The sequence below is a fragment of the Sciurus carolinensis genome, chromosome 17, assembly GCF_902686445.1.
Source record: "Sciurus carolinensis chromosome 17, mSciCar1.2, whole genome shotgun sequence".
Taxonomy (NCBI): domain Eukaryota; kingdom Metazoa; phylum Chordata; class Mammalia; order Rodentia; family Sciuridae; genus Sciurus; species Sciurus carolinensis.
In genome coordinates, this window is record NC_062229.1 from 4,963,241 (window position 1) to 4,981,488 (window position 18,248).

At 47.0% G+C, this 18,248-nt stretch overlaps 1 protein-coding gene across 2 annotated transcripts; it reads right to left on the bottom strand.

Moving 5' to 3' along the window:
* Window positions 1-14,949: 14,949 nt before the first annotated feature.
* LOC124969107 (CD209 antigen-like protein E) lies at window positions 14,950-17,941 on the bottom strand. 2 transcript variants are annotated; one of them, XM_047531936.1, is made up of 8 exons: window positions 17,865-17,941; window positions 17,637-17,717; window positions 17,453-17,542; window positions 17,004-17,066; window positions 16,694-16,771; window positions 16,330-16,481; window positions 15,756-15,868; window positions 14,950-15,410 (listed from the first exon to the last, which is right to left on the bottom strand). In XM_047531936.1, exons 1-8 carry the CDS (start codon window positions 17,902-17,904, stop codon window positions 15,269-15,271), a joined length of 759 nt encoding a protein of 252 aa, XP_047387892.1. In that variant the 5' UTR covers window positions 17,905-17,941; the 3' UTR covers window positions 14,950-15,268. The 2 variants fall into 2 exon arrangements, with proteins under 2 accessions (XP_047387892.1, XP_047387891.1); XM_047531935.1 differs by having other exon boundaries at window positions 17,637-17,936.
* Window positions 17,942-18,248: the final 307 nt, after the last annotated feature.

Consider the following 18,248-nt stretch of genomic DNA (forward strand, 5'->3'; position numbering starts at 1 on the left):
GCGTCCCTGAACTTTCACTCAGAAGTGGATTCCGCTCTGTGTATTTTGCCACAATTAAAATAACATTTTCAAAGAACAAAAGATCTGAACATACACTTCACTAAAGGAAAGAGCACACGAAACGTCCTCATCAGTTAATTGTGTTTTAATACCCCACTGGGGAGAGATGCCTGAATGTGCAGCAGCGGCTGTTGTGGTGGCGAGTTCGACAGCGTTCCTTACCCACCTACACCCCATGCCTGCCTGGCACCCGGCGGGAGGACCGTGTCAGCCATGCAGGCCACAGGTGGGTGCATCTGGAAACAGTGAACCACTGCAGGGTGGGGAGGCCGATTCCAACTCCGTAGTAAAAAACAGCACACTGGAGCCCACGGGCAGGAATGTCTGGGTTGAATGACTGGTGGGCAGGGAACTGAAACTCACCACTTGAGGGTGAACAGAAACCAGCTTTGCCTTCTCAACAGGAGTTGCTTCGCCAGGACACATTATTGCAGAAGCAGCACGGGAGGAAAACCCATGGGTAGGCCATTCCAGGGTCTCCTGCTTGGCCCCAGATGTCAAGGCAGCACATTACGTGGGGCCTCAATTTCAGGTCTTACCCCACAACTGACCCTTGGTTACATGACATCACGTTCTTCCTTGGAGATGACTAAGACTTTTAGCAAGCAGGAGAAACACCCTGTAGGAAGAGAAACCCATACATGTGTTTTGTATATAAAGGACCACATACAACCCAAAGCATCTGATTCTCACACATACTCACACAGAAACACACACACTCACACCCCACCCAACTGCAGAACATAGTTTTCTCAGTGCCCATGGAACATTCACCAAGGGAGACCATATCCAGGGACATAAAACAAACCTTCAGACATTTACATGAATTAAAACCATTAAAATCATTGTGATCAGGTTCTCTAGATCAACAGAACCAACAGGGTACGTATGTGTATGTATGATTATAAGAGGGGACATATAAGATTGGCTTACACAATCGAAGCTGGGTCATCCCACAATGGCCATCTGCACACTGGAGAGCTGGAGGAACCAGTAGCTTCTCAGTCTGAGAAGCTGGAGCCTCAGCACAAAAGGGACCAGTGATGGAGTCCCAGTCCCTGACCAAAAGCCTGGAAGTTCCCTGGAGAGCCACTGAAGAGTGCCCACACTGGAAGAGCGAAGGAGTCAACCCCGGTGTCCTTGGGTAACAGCAGCAGCACTTGCTCAAAGAGAATTAAACTGGCATCCGCTGTGGCTTCTTCCTGCTTCCACCTTGGGCTCCATCTGGGTCCCAGTCCATTGGACAGTGCTGTCCATCAGGTACCCCACCTCAGTGTGCTCGTCTGTCAATCCTAGGCATCTCTCAATCTAATCAAGTTGACAACCCAACTGAACCTCCCAAGTACATTCCCTTGTCATAATGGAATTGGGTGAGTACGGTTTCTGTCTTTATAACCAACACCTGAGATGGTCAAGTGATAACAAGATGAGCGTTTATCACAGTTTTGGCGATTCCAGTCCACAATCAGGAGGACCCACTGCATTCAGGCCTCTGGTGGTTGCTGAGTGACAATGGCAGGGAGCATTTGGTGGAGCAAAGGTGCTTGCCTCGTGGTCAAGGAGGGCAAAAGAGAGGAGAATAAGGGGCAGTGGTTCCACCATCCCCTTCTGGGCACGTGCCAATGACCTGAAGACCTTGCACCTCGTAAGGGATCCACCACCTCCCAATAGCCTCAAGGTCTGGGTACAAAGCCTTTAGCATGTAGAATCTTGGGCAATGCTTCATGTCCAAACTGCAGCAAGAATCCAATGAGAAATCAGTAACAGAGACATGAGAGCAAACTTCCTAAAACTCTAAAACTCAACAACACACTTCGAAATAATACATCATTCAAAGGATATGTGTTAAGAGACAGAAAATATTTTGAACTAAATGAAAAAATTAAAGAAATATTTCAAAATTTGTAGGATGCAGCTAAAGCAGTGCCTAGAGGGAAATTCATAGTTGCTAAAATGCTCTTGGGCTAGACCTGAACCGATCAGACCAAAAGCCAAAATGGAGCCATTCATGCTAAAGTTCCTCCTCGTGAAGCTGAAGCTAAGTTGTATAAATCTCTTGTCATCAGTTTATGTGTGCTATTCAAATTCCTTTTGCCTTAATCCTTACACACACACAAAAGAGTACCTGAAGGAACCTTGTGTAAACTAATCAGTTAATTCTCTACTATCGTGTCTGCCTGTCCCACCTTAAGAGAGAAATCAAGATGGAAATGAGCAACCCACTCTGTGTTGTTCATGTCTGCGTCCCTCCCGACCCTCTCCTTCCATAAAACCAACCTGCATGACTTGTGCCATCAGGACACGTAGTCTCCATTTGTGGAACAGAGAGTGGCAGGATTCCAGAACTAAACATGAAGCCATGAAATCTTTAGATCAAATTGTCTAATTTTATCCTTTGTCAGAGGAGAGAGCTCAGGTCAACGATTTAAATTCCCTCCTCGAGAAGTGAAAATGAATGGGAAGCCAACAAGCTTAAGGCCATGGGTTCAATCCCCAGCACCAAACAAGAAAAGAAAGAAGATGAATGGGATAATTCAATAAAAGCAGGTCTGGTAAAGGAAAGAATGAAGGTAAGAAAAGAAATAATGAAATTGAAAATGAGAGTGAGTCAAAGAAACAAGACCTCTTGAAAGACTGACTGCTGGTGAAATGGAATTAGCATGTGTGGTTGTTTACAAAGGAGCACCCTCGGATCGGCAGTCAGAGGGGAGGAAGCCCGTGGGGCTCGATTTATGCCAAGTGATACTCCATTCTGACACTGGCTACCTGGGGTTGGCATCAGAGTCCATGAGTTGGAGGACTCAGACCCCACCTCCATAGACCTAGTTCAGGGGCCAGAATTGAGCAGTACCCAGGTACCACGGTTCTGCCCGGACAAAGACTAATTGGGGATTTCCACAATCCCCAATCAAGTTTGATAATTTCACCTGTGACTCTCAGGACTTCTCTTACATTTACTGGTGTATTATACAGGATGCGACCCAGAAACAGACAAATGAAAAAGAGGCACAGAACCAGAGAAAGACAGAGGGGGCTGCAAGGAGCTTCCAGGCCCTCTCAGCTGTACCACTTTTGCTGAAAACTCCGTCCCTGTCCCCAATGCCACGCCAATAACCAGGACATGGTTTTGGGAAAAAGGAGTTTCATTGCCTTGCTAGCAAAGGGGAAGCAAAGGGTACTCCTGTCCCAGAGGCTGCGATGGGCCCATCAGAGGTGACGGGGAGGTTTTAAAGAGGTGATTCAAAGGCTGCATTCCACATGTTCTCTGCTGGAGTTGGAACTCACTTCTGCATCACATTGCTCATTTCTGAGATCTTCTGGTGCCAGCCCTGAAGTCTGAATTTCTTCCTCCCTGTGGTGGGTGTGTACTCAGGGACAGATAACTCTGCCTAGGATGGGGAGGAAAGGTAATCATGTTTCCCCTGAGATTAGGGAAGGGGAGAGATTAGGGAGAAGCAGGGAGAGAGGAAGAGAAAGAATCAGGTCCTTTTAAAAATCAGTTGCAGGACTGGGGCTGGCCCTTAGCCGAGGAGCACTTGCCTTGCACGCATGAGGTAGGCACTGGGTTTGATCTTCAGCACCACATGAAAATCAATAAAATAAAGGTATTGTGTCCATCTACAACTAAAAATATTTTTTAAAAAATAGAAATAGGTTGCAGTGACAGAGCAGCAAGGGCTGTGTGCAAAGCGTAAAGTGGACCACTGTTGCATTTCCCCACCGTCCATTTCTACATTCCATTTCAGTGGACGACACCTCTAAGCTGCTTCCTGCTAAGAGAGGGCGAAGTTGGGGGAAATGACCTGAATTCTCTCTAGGTTAGGGGCGTGGACAGTTAAGGGTATTCAGCACCAGGACAGTCCAGAGGTTCAGGGTGTTGGTTGGTGGGTAACTGGACAAGGTGTACATAGGGCAGGGATCAGGTTAAGATAACAATAAACAAGATAGCAAAGCATTACTTTTTTGTAAAAATAAGCACAAATGCAATCAGCATTTCAGCCAGTCTCTGAAAACACCATGAAGACAATAACTCACAATTGTATCAGTGAAAAACAGACCCAGTTTATCTATGTAGGAGGTCAGGAAGATTTGTAGGTCTATGAGATCAGGCTCAAATTGACTCAGGACAAACCTGTGACTCTAGAGTCCTTTGTGATAGTTATTGTTAAGCACTCCTACACAAGAACCCTTCTGTTATAGCCTCCAGCTTTACTTATACTTGGTAGGACTGACACAAGGGTACATCTTAAATTACACTGAAAAAAAAAAAAAAAAAACATTGTTTTTCTTTTTAAATGTCCATAGGACTGTGCTTTGGCTATACTCTCCTGTTAGGTGTTTAAGACGCACGTTGTTTCAAATTGGCCTTGCTTCTATCTACTCTTCAGAGTGAGCTGAGATTCCTCAGAGATCACTCTTAGGGACATATGTGAAGCTGCTTGTCTCCTTTAGTTTTCCTGTACCAGTGGTGCCATCTTCCAGGATGGAACAGGGTCTGGCTGACCATCCATGGCTTCTCTTGGAAGCATCAGGGACAGTTCCTTCTCTAATGACCCTCCTCTTTGCAGAATGTGCACTGTTTGGCTTCCTGTTCTCTAGGGTCCTCTCCATCTCCCTGATGGGCAAATCAGATGACTCACTGGAGTTGTAAGACCCTGAGAGGGGTCCCATCATTCTCTGGCTCCTAGCTGACCTTAGAGGGTAAAGGCCAAAGAGTTAGCTGCTTTTTCCTTGGCCCTTTTACTTCCTTGACTTTGGTCTCCAAGTTTTTGTTTCTTAATATCCAGCAAGCCAGTTTCACCAGTCTTCAAGTGGGAGTAGCTGGTTATAACTTCAATACCTACACTTTTACAGTTATCCCTTTCATTTCATTGGAGTCGATGCTACAAGTCTGCATTATATCCTACCTGTCCCGCAGGTGATGACTTATTGTCTCAAATTAACTCAGGTTGTTCTGTTAGAAGTGGTACTGCTGCAAACCACTAACAGGCAACAGTCATAAAGTTTTACAAGGAAACTTACAAAATGAACCTTAATGTATCTTTGGTGTTTATTCAGCCTCTACAAAGACCCATATGTTTATCAACTCAATGCTATACAAGTTTTATTTTTTAAAACTCTTTCACAAACCTAAATACCTTTTACAATTTACCCAAAACTTTACCTGTTTGGTATTATTATATCCCCTGTTACTTTGAGATCACAGTAACATTTACAACAGCAAAAAATTTATCTTTTGAACACAACTTTAAACAAGCTTGTTTCTAACCTACTTTGGAGCCATTCTAACTTGGAGAAGGACGAGGGGCAGACCTTAACTCAGTGAGGCTGGCCTCTTGACAAATCTTAAAAAGTGTTTTATTTCTGAATCTGATCTTTGCCCTCTTAAAAAAATATTCTACAAAGTTTTCATGTATTATTTTCCAAGTCTATCTGAATATCAGTTAACAATACAGCATTACATCTGAAACATAATCAAACCTAAAGGCTAAGAAAGCTCTTAATTTTCCTTTTGTGAAAAAGGTAGCAAAATATTTTCATGTTCCATATTATCAACCTTTGAACGAATCAGGCTCTCCTTATTGCCTTACAAAATTTCATTCAAATTCCCATCCCAGGGTAAAGAGTAACACATAATATTATATATAACTTATTGACAACAGGTTACTTTTATCCAGTTATAAAACATTCAATGACATAAATAAATACCCACCAATTTTGTCATTTCTATATAAATCTAAAGGAGACTACAGACAATGAGTTTGGAGAACACCAACCTGGTCAAGTGCTCTCCTAAGCTTTACATTGAACTAAGTTTAACTTTTTAAAGTAAAATGTAGAATTCTTGGTGCATGGCAACAATAATCACAGATCTGCCTGTGTCAGCAGTACTGGCAAAAATCAAAGAATAGCCTTAAAACTCTTAGACATTTAGGAAACACTGTTAATGATCAGAAATCAACATAGTCAAAGCAAACAGAAGACATGTCTTCAAAGGGCAGTGTGGCCCTTCTATGTCAGATACAGTGTACAAAAGAGAGCACTTACCGGTTACCTTGCCAGAAAATCTAGATAAACTTTCATTTTATAGACTTTTCATAACACTTAGACAAGGCTCAGACAGATAGAGTTCTCAGATGTATACATATATCTAGTCACAAAAATTTATGGTGTTAACTACCTTGTTGGAACCTAAAATAACAGTTGTTTAACCTATTATGAAGTAATCATTTAAAAGACTTTAAAACAGGTACAAATCCCAATTTCTTTAAGACTAGTTTCCTTAAGCAACAAAACCTAACAGATACAAGAAAATTATCTTGATAGATAAGAGCAGATCAATGTTGCAGACTGCTTCACATCAGTACATTAAAATTCAAATGATTTTGACTATGCTAATTAGAGCCAGTTTAATCACAAACACAAACTTTTTGAGATTTACCTTCCACAAGCCTGCAACTGACTTAGTCGTTCACAACTTGTCTACATCCCTAGTTTTTTCCTCTCTTTGATCTTGGACTTCAGCACAAGAAAATTACTTTCTCAGAAAAAAAATACTTTCTCATCCAGAAATACTTCCTCATCTTTTACCTTTTAATTTTCCATACTAAGATATATTTCCATCCCTGTGACTTTCTTATATCTCTTAGCTAGTTTCAGACTCTTTCTTAAATTCATATTCTGAAACAATCCTTATGAATGTTATTTGTGCATTTGATTTACACAACAAATTTCATCCCAAGAGAGGGATCAGACAATCTGATATACAAAAACTGAGCCCTAAACTTTTCTCTCGGGTGGCAGGGTATTTTGAGCCTGACCCGTCTCCATTTTCATTATCACAATACCATCAACTGTGAGTGAGTTCCCCTCTGTCCATTGTACCCAGAGGCTTCTTTGGGGCCTTTTCTTGTACAAGGCATATTGATATGCAATGGAGGCCCTTTCCATCTTTTTCTTTGGGTTTCCTTGGAGATTCCTTTGCAGAGACTGCCTACTAAAAAGGTTAGCCTTAGTTTCTGGTTTTTTTCTTTTTCTTTTCGGGGTGCAATAGTTTATCCTGCCTATCTCCCCATGCATTTAGTTTGATGGGATACTGTTATAACAAGAACTGCTCTGCTCAGTGATGGATATCCCCTGGTCAAATGGGGTGTCCTGTCAGACATTAAAAGGGGAGACTCTTCCTGTCCCCAGGTCATAGACTAACAGTGCTAGAACCTACTGCCACATCCTTTGTGGCTAGCAGCCTCCACTCTCCATGGGAAAAAGGGGTTGGAAGGCAGGGCAGAGGCCAGATTCTCTTTGGCCATTTTTCTACAGCCCAGGCAGCTTTCCTGGGATTTTTTTCCAGTCCAGGGCTGGTGCCCTGCTATCCTTGCACACCAGAGGCAGTGCCTTTTGGCACCTTCAACTTAGTTCCAGACTATTTAGACTCCTTAGCATGCAACTGCACTAACGCCTGTACATGCAGAATCTCTTCCAAATACTTTACCTCTGACAGACCAACTCCAACAACAAGATTGTCTAATAATCCAGAAAACCATTCAAAGGCCAAATTGTGTTACAGTAAAACATCTTTCTCTTAGACAAGCTTATACCTGTAAGTGTCCCATTTTGCCAAGCTCTCTCTTCTCAAGAGACTACCAATGCAGTATGGCCCGTGTCTTAAAAGGCCAGTAACAAATACAAAAAACAGAGACAGACAAGAGAGGATCACTGAAATCAGGGCTGACTGTCAGAAACCTTCAAAACAGACAAACCTGCACGTACAAATTTCTTCCCCTTACTTTACCTCTGACAGACCAACTCCAATTACAAGATTGTACACAAAGAAATAGGCAGACAACCAGAAAGGATCCCCCAAATGATGGCCAACAGACAGGAGCCTTTAAAGCAGGCCAGCCAAGATCTTTCCCACGCAACTACCTATAGATCAACACAGTATTGCCCAGGTCTTAAAAGGGGCAGTAACAGATACAAAAAAAAAAAAAAAAAAAAACAGAAAACCAGAAGGAATTCCCAAACCCGAGGCCAAGAGAAAGAACCTAGAACAGATCAGAGGGAGGAAATATGCCTAGGTTCTTGAGTCTCACTTAACCTTGACTTCTACACCAGTAATGCCAATAGCTGTCCCCACGAAAAGAGACCATATGTTTCCTCGAAGAAAAACCAGATGTGTGGAGCCAAGGGTCTCAGTGTGCACACTGGGGACTTACCGGATAGCCAAGGGTGTCACAATTTTACTGAGTTCAGTTTCATTTTACTCAAAGTGGACCGTGATGGAGCAATGAGCAAAGGCAGGAGTTCCTGGAAGCATAAGGAGCTTCGGCAGCTGCTGGGACAGTCCCTCAGTCCCTCCCTTTACTCCTCTGGTTCCACCCAAGGCAAATTCTCCTATCTCCTGACTTCACTGCAGTTGGCTCTAAACAAGTTCTCCAGCCGCCTTGCATCCTCAGAATGTAAGTGGGGTTCCTTAGAGAGCCAGGTCTACCCAAGAAAACTGGAGCAGGGGTTGATCTCAGGTCCCCTCTGTGTTACCAAGTTTGTGACCAAAACTCAGCCCCTGACCCTGATGCCAAGTCAATAACCAGGACACCATTTTGAGAAAAAGGAAAAAAAAAATTTCATTGCTTTGCTAGTGAAGGAGAAAGAGGGCACTCCTGCCCCCAGAGGCTGTGATTCTGCCCATTGAGGAGAACAGGGGTTTTTTAAAGAGCTGGTTCAAAGGCCACTTTCCACGTGTTCTCTGTTGGAGCTGTAATTCACTGGTTAATTTGGGAGACAGTCATTTCTGAGATCTTCTGGTGCCATCCCCAAAGTCTGAATTACCTGTTTTCTGTAGTGGGTGTGTGCTCAAGGCCAGATAACTCTGCCTGGGTTGGGGAAGAAAGATCATCCCGTTTCCCCTGAGATTAGGGAGGGGGAGAAATTAGGGAGAAGCAGGGAGAGAGGCAGAGAAACATGTCCATTTAAAAAATAAGTCAGAGTGGCAGAGAGCAGGGGCTGTGTTCAAGGCGAAAGAAGACCACTCTTACATGGGAGGGCTCCTGGACGAAATGATAATTTTTTATTCTGAGAAGGATATGAGTTTGGGGGGGGGCGCAAAAATGCTATGATTTGAATATGGTTTATTCCAAAGTCCATATTGGAATCTGATTGCCAGGTGGCAGTGTTGGGGGGCACGGTCTTCCAGAGAAAACACTAGAAATGTTGCATGTGTCTTTTGGCATTAGTAACATTGCCCGCCTGTACCATAACATCCATGAAAGCACCCCACAATGGTGAGGACGTTGGTTGTTACCAAAACAGGCCCGTTTTGCCCACCAAGTAGTAGGTTGATGGCTGAAATGTCAAATTTTGCAAGACGGGATTTACTCACCAGGTAGCCAAGCATGGAGACAGGAGAAAAGGTCTCAAATCCGCCTCCTCAGGGAAGTGGTTTGAGGATATTTGTGGACTGAGATGCAGGGAAAGGTGATTGGAGCAGGCGTCATCCAACTGCCTCAGCAGCCACCATCATAACCCACAGGTCGGAGGTGGTGTCTGTACCTCTAAAACTGGAGGTGTTTGAAGTAACTGAGACCAGGTGAGGTGGGTTAAATCTAGAGAGTTTATTCAGGTTAGTTTTCCTCAGTTTCATTAATGCCACTCCTGAGGAACTGGTTGATTCTCCTGGGACTAAGTTCTCTTGTGGGACTGGATTAGTTACCGGGAGATCAAGTTATGACACACAAGGCCACCCTTGTGTTTTGTCTCTTCTACACATACCCACTTTCCCATCATGTTCTGAGGCATCAGGAGCCCTTACCAGATGCTGCTACCTTCTTATCTTGGACTTCCAATCTCCAGAACCATTAGCTAAATAAACTCCTTTACTTTGTAAATTACTCGATCTCTGATATTCTATTGTAGCAACAGAAATTAGACAAAGATGGTGTTTGAATTAAAGAGACTGTCTTACGTCTAGGGTGTCGCTCAGGGGATAGAGCCCTTGCCTAACATGCATGAGACCTTGGCTTCATTCCCAGCAACGCGCGCGCGCACACACACACACACACACACACACACACATTGTCAATCTTCAAAATGCACAGTTCCTGAGGAAGGAAAAACAAAAAGAAAGAGAAGAGCTAGAAGCACGTAGGGGAAACTCAGCACCCTTTAAGACCAAAGAGAATCACAAAGTCAGATGTTGTTCAATCCATCCCACCTCTAAAAAAAAAATCCATCCTGCTACCAATGAAATGAAGGGAATCCACTAAAATAAGTTGATGCTGCTATACTGACAGAAGAGGGCGCCCTGAAACTAGGTATCTTGTATAACGCCCCAGTTTTTAAAAAATTAAGAAAAACGGTAAGAAAAAATAAGAAAAATGGTAGGACTGGGGATGTAGCTCAGTGTTAAGCACCTGACCAGCCTGTGGGAGAACCTAGGTGTGATGCCAGGGGTGGGTGTATTCATAGAGTCATTGCAAAAATTCAGTAAATGAAAGTCCACGCCAATCAATTAAAGGACAATATCCCACCTCCACCAAAAAAGGAATCATAAAGCTGAACATTGTAAGTGAACAAACAAATTATAGTCAAAGAAACCTGATAAACTAAGTACTGAAGTGAACAGAAAAGAAAAATACCGAGGAATGAAGAGAGTTGAATCAACTCAGGAAAGAAACGAAAGAAAAAGAAAATCATCTGAGATGCAGAATAAAAGATACAGATTGTGTATCACTCATACAACACCCCTCAATGCTCTGCTTGAAACTTTCCAACAAGTTGAAAGGTTATTTCCACACAGAAATCACCACATGGATGTGTTTATCACAGCTTTATTCATAACTGCCCGAAGTTGGAAGCAATTAAAATGTCCTTCAGTTTGTGAGTGGGTAAATAAATGATGGAAAAGAAACTCTTATTTCATTATTTTCTTTCCACACAATGAAAAAGAATAGCTCTCAGACCATGAAAAGACAAGGAGGAAGCTTAAATGCATATTAGTAAGTGGAAAAAAATCTGAAAAGACTACATATTGTATGATTCCAACCTTGTATTTTCAATATACTGTATGATGCCATTCTGGAAAAGAAAAGAACTATGGAGATAGTAATAATATCGATGGTTCTCAGGGGTTAGTCGGGAGGGAGAGGTGAATAGGTAGAGCATGGAGGATTTTTTTTTATTTATTTTTATTGTAAACAAATGAGATACATGTTGTTCCTGTTTGTACATGGAGTAACAGCATACCATTTGCATATTCGTACATTTACATAGAGTAATGATGTTTGATTAATTCCGTTTTTTTTCCTTCCCCCCCACCCCTCCCACCTCTCTTTTCCCTCTATACAGTCCCTCCTTCCTCCATTCTTGCCCCCCTCCCACTCCCCATTATGTGTCATCATTCGCTTATCAGTGAGATCATTTGTCTTTTGGATTTTTGAGATTGGCTTATCTCACTTAGCATGATATTCTCCAGTTTCATCCATTTGCCTGCAAATGCCATAATTTTATTATTCTTTATGGCTGAGTAATATTCCATTGTATATATATACCACAGTTTCTTTATCCATTCATCAATTGAAGGGCATCTAGGTTGCTTCCACAGTCTGGTTATTGTGAATTGAGCAGCTATGAACATTGATGTGGCTGTATCTCTGTAGTATGCTGATTTTAAGTAGCATGGAGGATTTTTAGGGTAGTGAAATTATTATGTGTGATACTGGAGTGGTGGATACATATTATTACACATTTGTTCAAAGTCACAAAATGTGCGACACAGGATAGAACCCTCATGTGAACCATAGACTTGGGGTGATGCTGTTTCAATGGAGGTACTTTGATCGTAACAAACATGACACTCTACTGTGGGATGTTGATAATGGTGACTGCTATGTATGTGTGGGGATGCAGAGTATATGGGAAGTTTCTGTATCTTCCATCACATTTTTATGTAAAATCTTGGTTTATAAATGCTATTCTCTAATAAAAGAAACCAGAACTCATTGAAAAGATGATCTGATCAAACTTCAGGATCAGGACCAGGAGCAACAGGAACCTGCTCCCTCCCCACCCAATGGGATAGCACAGATCAGGGAGCAGAGAAAATACAAGATGAATCTAGCATGTGAGAAGGACACATGAGCCAACCTGATGGAGTTCCCAATGACCAAGTCTGTAATTATTTGAGCAAGAAAATAATGATTGTATTGGATTATAAGTCATGGAATAAAATGAATATCCTGAGTACATATTGATCTAAATAAATAAATGGATATATATAGGGAATTTTTTTATTTTTGCGGTGCTGGGGATTGAACCCAGGGCCTTGTGCTTGCAAGGCAAGCACTCTACCAACTGAGTTATCTCCCCAGCAAATGTATACATATATATACACACACACATACATATACATATATATGAGAATGCCTGGGTCATTAACTCATTTCATTATTCACCATTATTTCTAATCATCCATCAAATGATTCATTTAAAATTTCTAAATAGAAAGTCATACTAGCTGCAAAATAATGGCTATTTTATCTTTTCTGTTTCTTTACTTTTGTCGTATTGTATTGGTTTTCTTATCTTATTGCAAAGGTTGACACACAAAGAAAAGTTACCAAACACATTTCTTCTAATTCTTAGATACTTTTTCCAAATTAAGTCACTGATATGCTACATCTGTGAAAATCACCATCATGAATGAAGGAGTTCTAGCCGTGTGGGCATGAGCAGCAAGACCCAATCTTACATTATAGGAGTTTGAGGCAAGGCAAGGCAAGGCAAGGAAAAAAAAAAACCCACTATATCAATAGAGAAACCTCCATCTGAAAGAGAAACAGAAGGTATTGCCCTGCCAGATATTTATCTGCAGCAACCTGAGGGAGACAGTGGCAGCAAAGGCTATGACCAGAGCAGAGCACAGGGCTGCTGCCAGGAGCTCTGATCGCAAAAGAACAAGCCCAACCCCTCTGCAGGGTGCTCACAGGAACATGACCTTAAGTGCTCTTGGGGACACTGGAAATATACATGTAAGCATCTGGGGAAAACATTTCAAGAGGAAGACCAAGGTAAGTAGGTGGGAGCTCAAAGTTGTGAGATTTGGGGTGAATGAGACCAGTTTAAGTTCACCAGCAGGAGCAACCAGGACCTTCTTGGTCACACCCATCTGGTTAGGATCAGAGATACTGAGTGTTCTCCATAGCCACTGAAGCAATACAAGAACATATTTGCAAAACATGAGGTCAGGAACGCCCTCGACGTTCTCATATTTCTTGTGGATCTAGTCTCTCACGTGAACATCTTCTGCCACCTATTCCCACAGACTCACAGCCACCAGATAGGTATTTTCTGCCCTGCTGCAGGACCCATCAGTCCTCACAGGCAAAGACTCAGGGCCATTTGGGGGACCTTGGTGCCCTGGAGAAATGGAGCATAACTCAGGTGGAGGTCCCGAATATGAGGAGTCCCCAAAGCTGCCTGAACTTGGACAAACCATAACTTCTTGGAGTGCTGGCTCTGCCACCTGAGATCATCAGGCACAACAGGATCAGGATGCTGGTCCTACCAGTCTGGTCAGACTTCAGGATCAGGGCCAGGAACAGTTAGAACCCCCTCCCTTCCCACCAGGTGGGAACCAACAGGAGGAGAGTGGGGATTGCAAAGACTCGCGAATGACAGCACTTTTCAAAGTCAGACAGAAGAACAAGAGTCCATGAGGGAGAAGGGAAAGGAGCACCCAGGGACATAGGAGAAGCAGGAGGTGAGGACATCAAGGAAGTCCTGGGAGACAGGAGTTTCAAGCAGAGGGAGAGAGTAGCCACCCTGATCATGGAGGAAAAATGAATGAAAACTAGGGTGTGCTGGTTTCCACAGGTGATGGTAGATTTATTCTCCCTGGTCATTTAGGAGAGTGGTGGGTGGCAGGGCATCCAGGAGAGGTATGGGGGAGCAGGTGCAGGCAGGAAAGGGCATGGGGGAGCAGGTGCAGGCAGGAGTGAGGAACCCTTTTCGGGAGTTTGGCGACACCTAGAGGACTGAGAGAGGATTTCCACCAGGAGCAAAAAGCTCACCTAGGTTCCTGGAAGTGTCACCAATGCCAAGGGGTGAAGCTTAGCGCCTCTGCATCAGCAAGGAATGGGGCCTTTGGGGCTGTGGCAACAGCTGGCTCGGGAGCCAACTTTCCTGCAGGGCAGATGCTGTGCGGGGCACACCCTCCATCCCACCACTCTCAGGGCTGCAGGGTTGAGGGGGGCTGAGGCTGATGTGAGGGACATGAGCAGACCTACATGACAATGATGTGTGTCAAGAATATGGAAAGTGCTGGGCAGATGAGGGGGGCAGCCAGCTGGGCACAGGGCCCAGACGCTGCACAGGCCTGGAGGCAGGAAGTGTGGTCTCTGCTCTGTCAGCGTGTGGCTGAAGTCACTTTGGGGGTGTGGGGTGCTATCCAGCCTGGCAAGAGCCCAGAGGGCTGTCCATGGCCTGCCTCCTGCACACAGCCACCATGGCAGGGAGCAGGGAGCACCAGGCTCCAGAGCTGTGAGATAACAGAACCCGCTAAGTTTATGCAGGTCGCTGGAGTAGCCACAGGAAACAGCGCGTGCATACACACACACACATGCACACACGCACATGCAAACAGGGATGTTTTTATTGGTGCCTGTGAAGAAAACCATAAAACTTTACCAAAGGGCATTTTAAGGGGCCTGAGTAAGTGGTTCGTGAACGTGTGGGGTGGCCAGAGAGGTGTGTTCCCAACCAGACCCATTCAGAGCAGATCTAGTAGTAAGTAAAACACCAGTAGAAAGCACGCGGCCTCGAGAGGGGTTAACGTCGCACGCATTTCACAGTGTGGCGTCCAGAGGAGCGTGGAGAAGACTCACCATGGCTTGGGCGGAGCGCGTCACACCCCGAGTGAATGTGCTTTATTTCAGTTTGTGCAGAGCTGGGGGTGGGACACGGGACCTCCACATGCCAGGTTACGGGTCCCACCCAGCCACACCTCAGCCTCCCGGGGACTTTCCTGAGTGGGCAGAGGGGCGGAGGCGTTCCTGCAGCGGAGGGCTGAGCTGCGCCCTCCTGGAGGGACGGGTGGCAGGGAGGGCGTCGCGGGGCTCTCCCGGGGCATGGCAGAGACCTCCAGCAGGGCCAGCGGGAGGCCGAGGGGACGGCCCTGAGGAGCTGCGTCTCTGCGGACTGGGCAGCAGGGCGCTCAGGCGCCAGGGCAGGGGGCGGAGGGCCGCTCACAGACCCAGAAGTTCTGGGCGGCGCATTTGCTGTCGTTCCAGTCCTCCGCGACCAGCTCCACACAGTCCTCGTTCCCAGAATCGTTGGGCTCCCCCTCCTTCCAGAAGCTGCCAAGGCCATCCAGAGCGCCTTGAGCCCCGTGCACCAGAGCCCACCCGCCCACCCTGAGGAGCCGCTCCACAAGCTTCGGGGCAGGGAGTCCAGGTACTGGCCAGACCGTGTCAGGGACGGGTTTCCCCAAAGGCGAATTCCAACCTCACTTTCGGGAAAATCAGCTCCAGCAAAGGAAAGTGCGGGTTCTGGGGCCCAGACTGAGGCTGCTGGGACGAGGACCCCCAGGGGAAGGTCTGCCCTATCCCAAGTTTCTTGATGGCTTTCAGTACCACAGCCTGAGTGGGATATGGGTCCTTTCCTGGCCCGCACTGCACCCACTAGTCTCTGGGGACTGTCACCTGAGCCGGAGAGGGGTGTTGTCCACCCAGTACCAAGAACCCTCATTGTTGTGGTCACTGAGGCCGATCCAGGTACGCTGACTCTTTCTGATGTCCCAGTACCTCAGGAATCTCTGTGGAGGGGAGGCATCAGGAGGGAGACCCCTTCCCCTGTCTGTCCACATTCCCACTGTGCTCTGCTTCCATGGAAGTTCTTTCTGCTGTCTAGCCCAGAGCCCCTAGTCAAGCTGTAGGCACTGGAATGTGCATGCAGGCTATGGGTGTGTGTTGAGGTGCACACACGTGTGGAAATGTGCTGACATGTCTCAGTCGTGCCCAGGGGGAATCAGGCATGGCTGCAGTGCTGCTCTGAGCTTCCCTTCTGTCTGTGCTCACCTCTCCTGTGCCTCCTTCTCCTTCAAGACCTCCCAAGACCTTTAGGATTCCTCCTCCTGGAAGCCTTCCCTGACTGCATCTCCTCCAACCCCACACTGCTGTCCACCAGGCCTCTAACCCCGAGGGCCCAGGAAGGTGGTGGAGGCCTCTCCTGGACCCTTGGGTGGCCCAGCCCCAGGCAGAAAGCTCGGGCAGCTACCTGCTCTGCAGTGTTGTTGATGATCACCAGGTGGGCCCCCATGGCCTGGCAGGAGGAGACGGAATCTTCCCAGCTGCCCAGGGTCCGAGAGAAGAAATAGCAGCTTTCCTGGAATGCCTCCCAGCTCCAGGGGCAAGGTCGGCACAGGCCAGCTGGGGAGGAATGTGTGGGACACATGGCTTGACCCCTGGGACTCCCTCTCTGCTCAGCCTTGGAAGCCTAGGGCCGGGCCCTGATGTTCGCCATCGGCTCAGTCCCCCAGAATCCCAGGAGCAAGATCCTGGCCCTGCCTGCCCTCTGCAGACTGGTAGCCAAGGTGAGCCCCCACCTCTGGACCCCGACTCCCCGCGGGCCCAGGCCTTACCCAGGGAGGCGTTGATCCAGGCCAGCTGCTGACGGATCTGCTCCAGGCCTGGGTGCATCTGCTGGTCAGCAGCAGCAACTGCAACCGAAGGGTTTCTGTTATTAACCACCTGCTGTGTTCCCCGCAGACAGTGCCCATGAGGACGCCCTCTGTGGACCTCACAGGGACCACGAGAGCCCACTCAGCAGCATCAGAGACTTGCCCAACATTGTCCCCATACGTGCATCCCCCACCCCACAGCAGTGACTTGCCCATGCCACCCAGCCTTGAAGTCCTCTCCCGCTCAGGACCCTGGCGTCCAGCCCCTCACCCAAGCTGGAGTTGCCCTGATGATCCTGGAACTTTTCCTGAGGATATCCAGGTACCCTGGAAACTGCAAGAGAAAAGAGATACCGGCTTCTTATGAGCACCAACTGTATGCCTCGCCCTGTGCCTAAGTTGTACACAGGGGAGAATAAGTTCCATAGTACAGATGAAGAAACAGGCTCAGAGAGGGACAGTAAGCTGCCCATGACCACACAGGAAAGGATGTGTAGCTCTGACATCCTGACCCAAGGGGGTTGGGGGCGAGACAAGGATCATCCCAGGGGCTGGGGTATAGCTCAGTGATGGAGCACTTGCTAGCATGTGCAAGGCCCTGGTTTGTGTCCCAGCATTTTCCAGGCACTGTGGGGTGGGAGGGGGAACCAAAGAAACACCTAAAGGAACCTGGATTCTGAGGCCCCAAACCCAGCAGACTGAGTCCCCTCCCTGACTCACCTTGAACCAGGGTGGTCACCAAGAGCACAAAGCAGAGGCCCATAGAGCTGAGAAGCAGCAACAGAAGCCAAGGGACCCGAGTCAGACAGCCTGCAGGACCGGCAGAGCTGAGCTTCAGGGGCAGCTCTCTGCAGGAGAGGACCCCCGCCACCCCACCCCTGACACCCCGAGACTCCCCCAGTACCTGGGAAGCTCTCTGGTCTCTGAGTGAGCATCTCGGGGTCTTTCTCCACAAATCTCTGGCCTCCGAATGTCCCCTTTTCCTCTGAAGGGGGCACCACACTCTCAGCTGAGCTTGGAGGGCCAGGGCTAGAAGTCAGCCACCTCCCCCAGCCCAAGCTGGAGGTCATACTCAGTTCCCCCAACCTGGGGCCCTGCCTCCCCTGCAGCACCCAGGGAGGCCCAGCCTCACCCGGGAGGCCCGGTGCCCTGGGGTCTTGCTCTCCTGCCATCTGCTTGTGTCCACGCCCCTCTCGCCTCCCTTTCTCCCTGAGGTTCTTATAGTCCCATCACCGCTCATTGGCCCATTCCTCCCTGACTCAGGGAGAACAAGGAACGGGGTGGGGACACCCTCACCCCGGAAAAGTGGGGGGAGAGAAGAAGCGCCTGACACAGCGAGGGGAGGGGCACTGCCAGTGGCCCTGTTTCAACCCTCATCAGCACTGGGCCCTCGGGTCTGGCTCTCCCCAGGGCAGCCTGGGTCTCCTGGCTGGGAGCTGGGCAGGGGCCAGCCTCCCGGGGTCATCCGGGCTTCTCACTGGGCGTAGGTGAGGTGGAAATCGCCTGCTCCAGTGGA

Coding starts and splice junctions, on each gene's coding strand:
- LOC124969107 (XM_047531935.1), bottom strand. CDS start 17,904: ATGGCAGGAGAGCAAGACCCCAGGGCACCGGGCCTCCCGGGTGAGGCT. Junction 16,772..17,003: donor TCAGGGCAACTCCAGCTTGG/GTGAGGGGCTGG, acceptor CTTCGGTTGCAG/TTGCTGCTGCTGACCAGCAG. Junction 16,482..16,693: donor CTGGATCAACGCCTCCCTGG/GTAAGGCCTGGG, acceptor ATTCCTCCCCAG/CTGGCCTGTGCCGACCTTGC.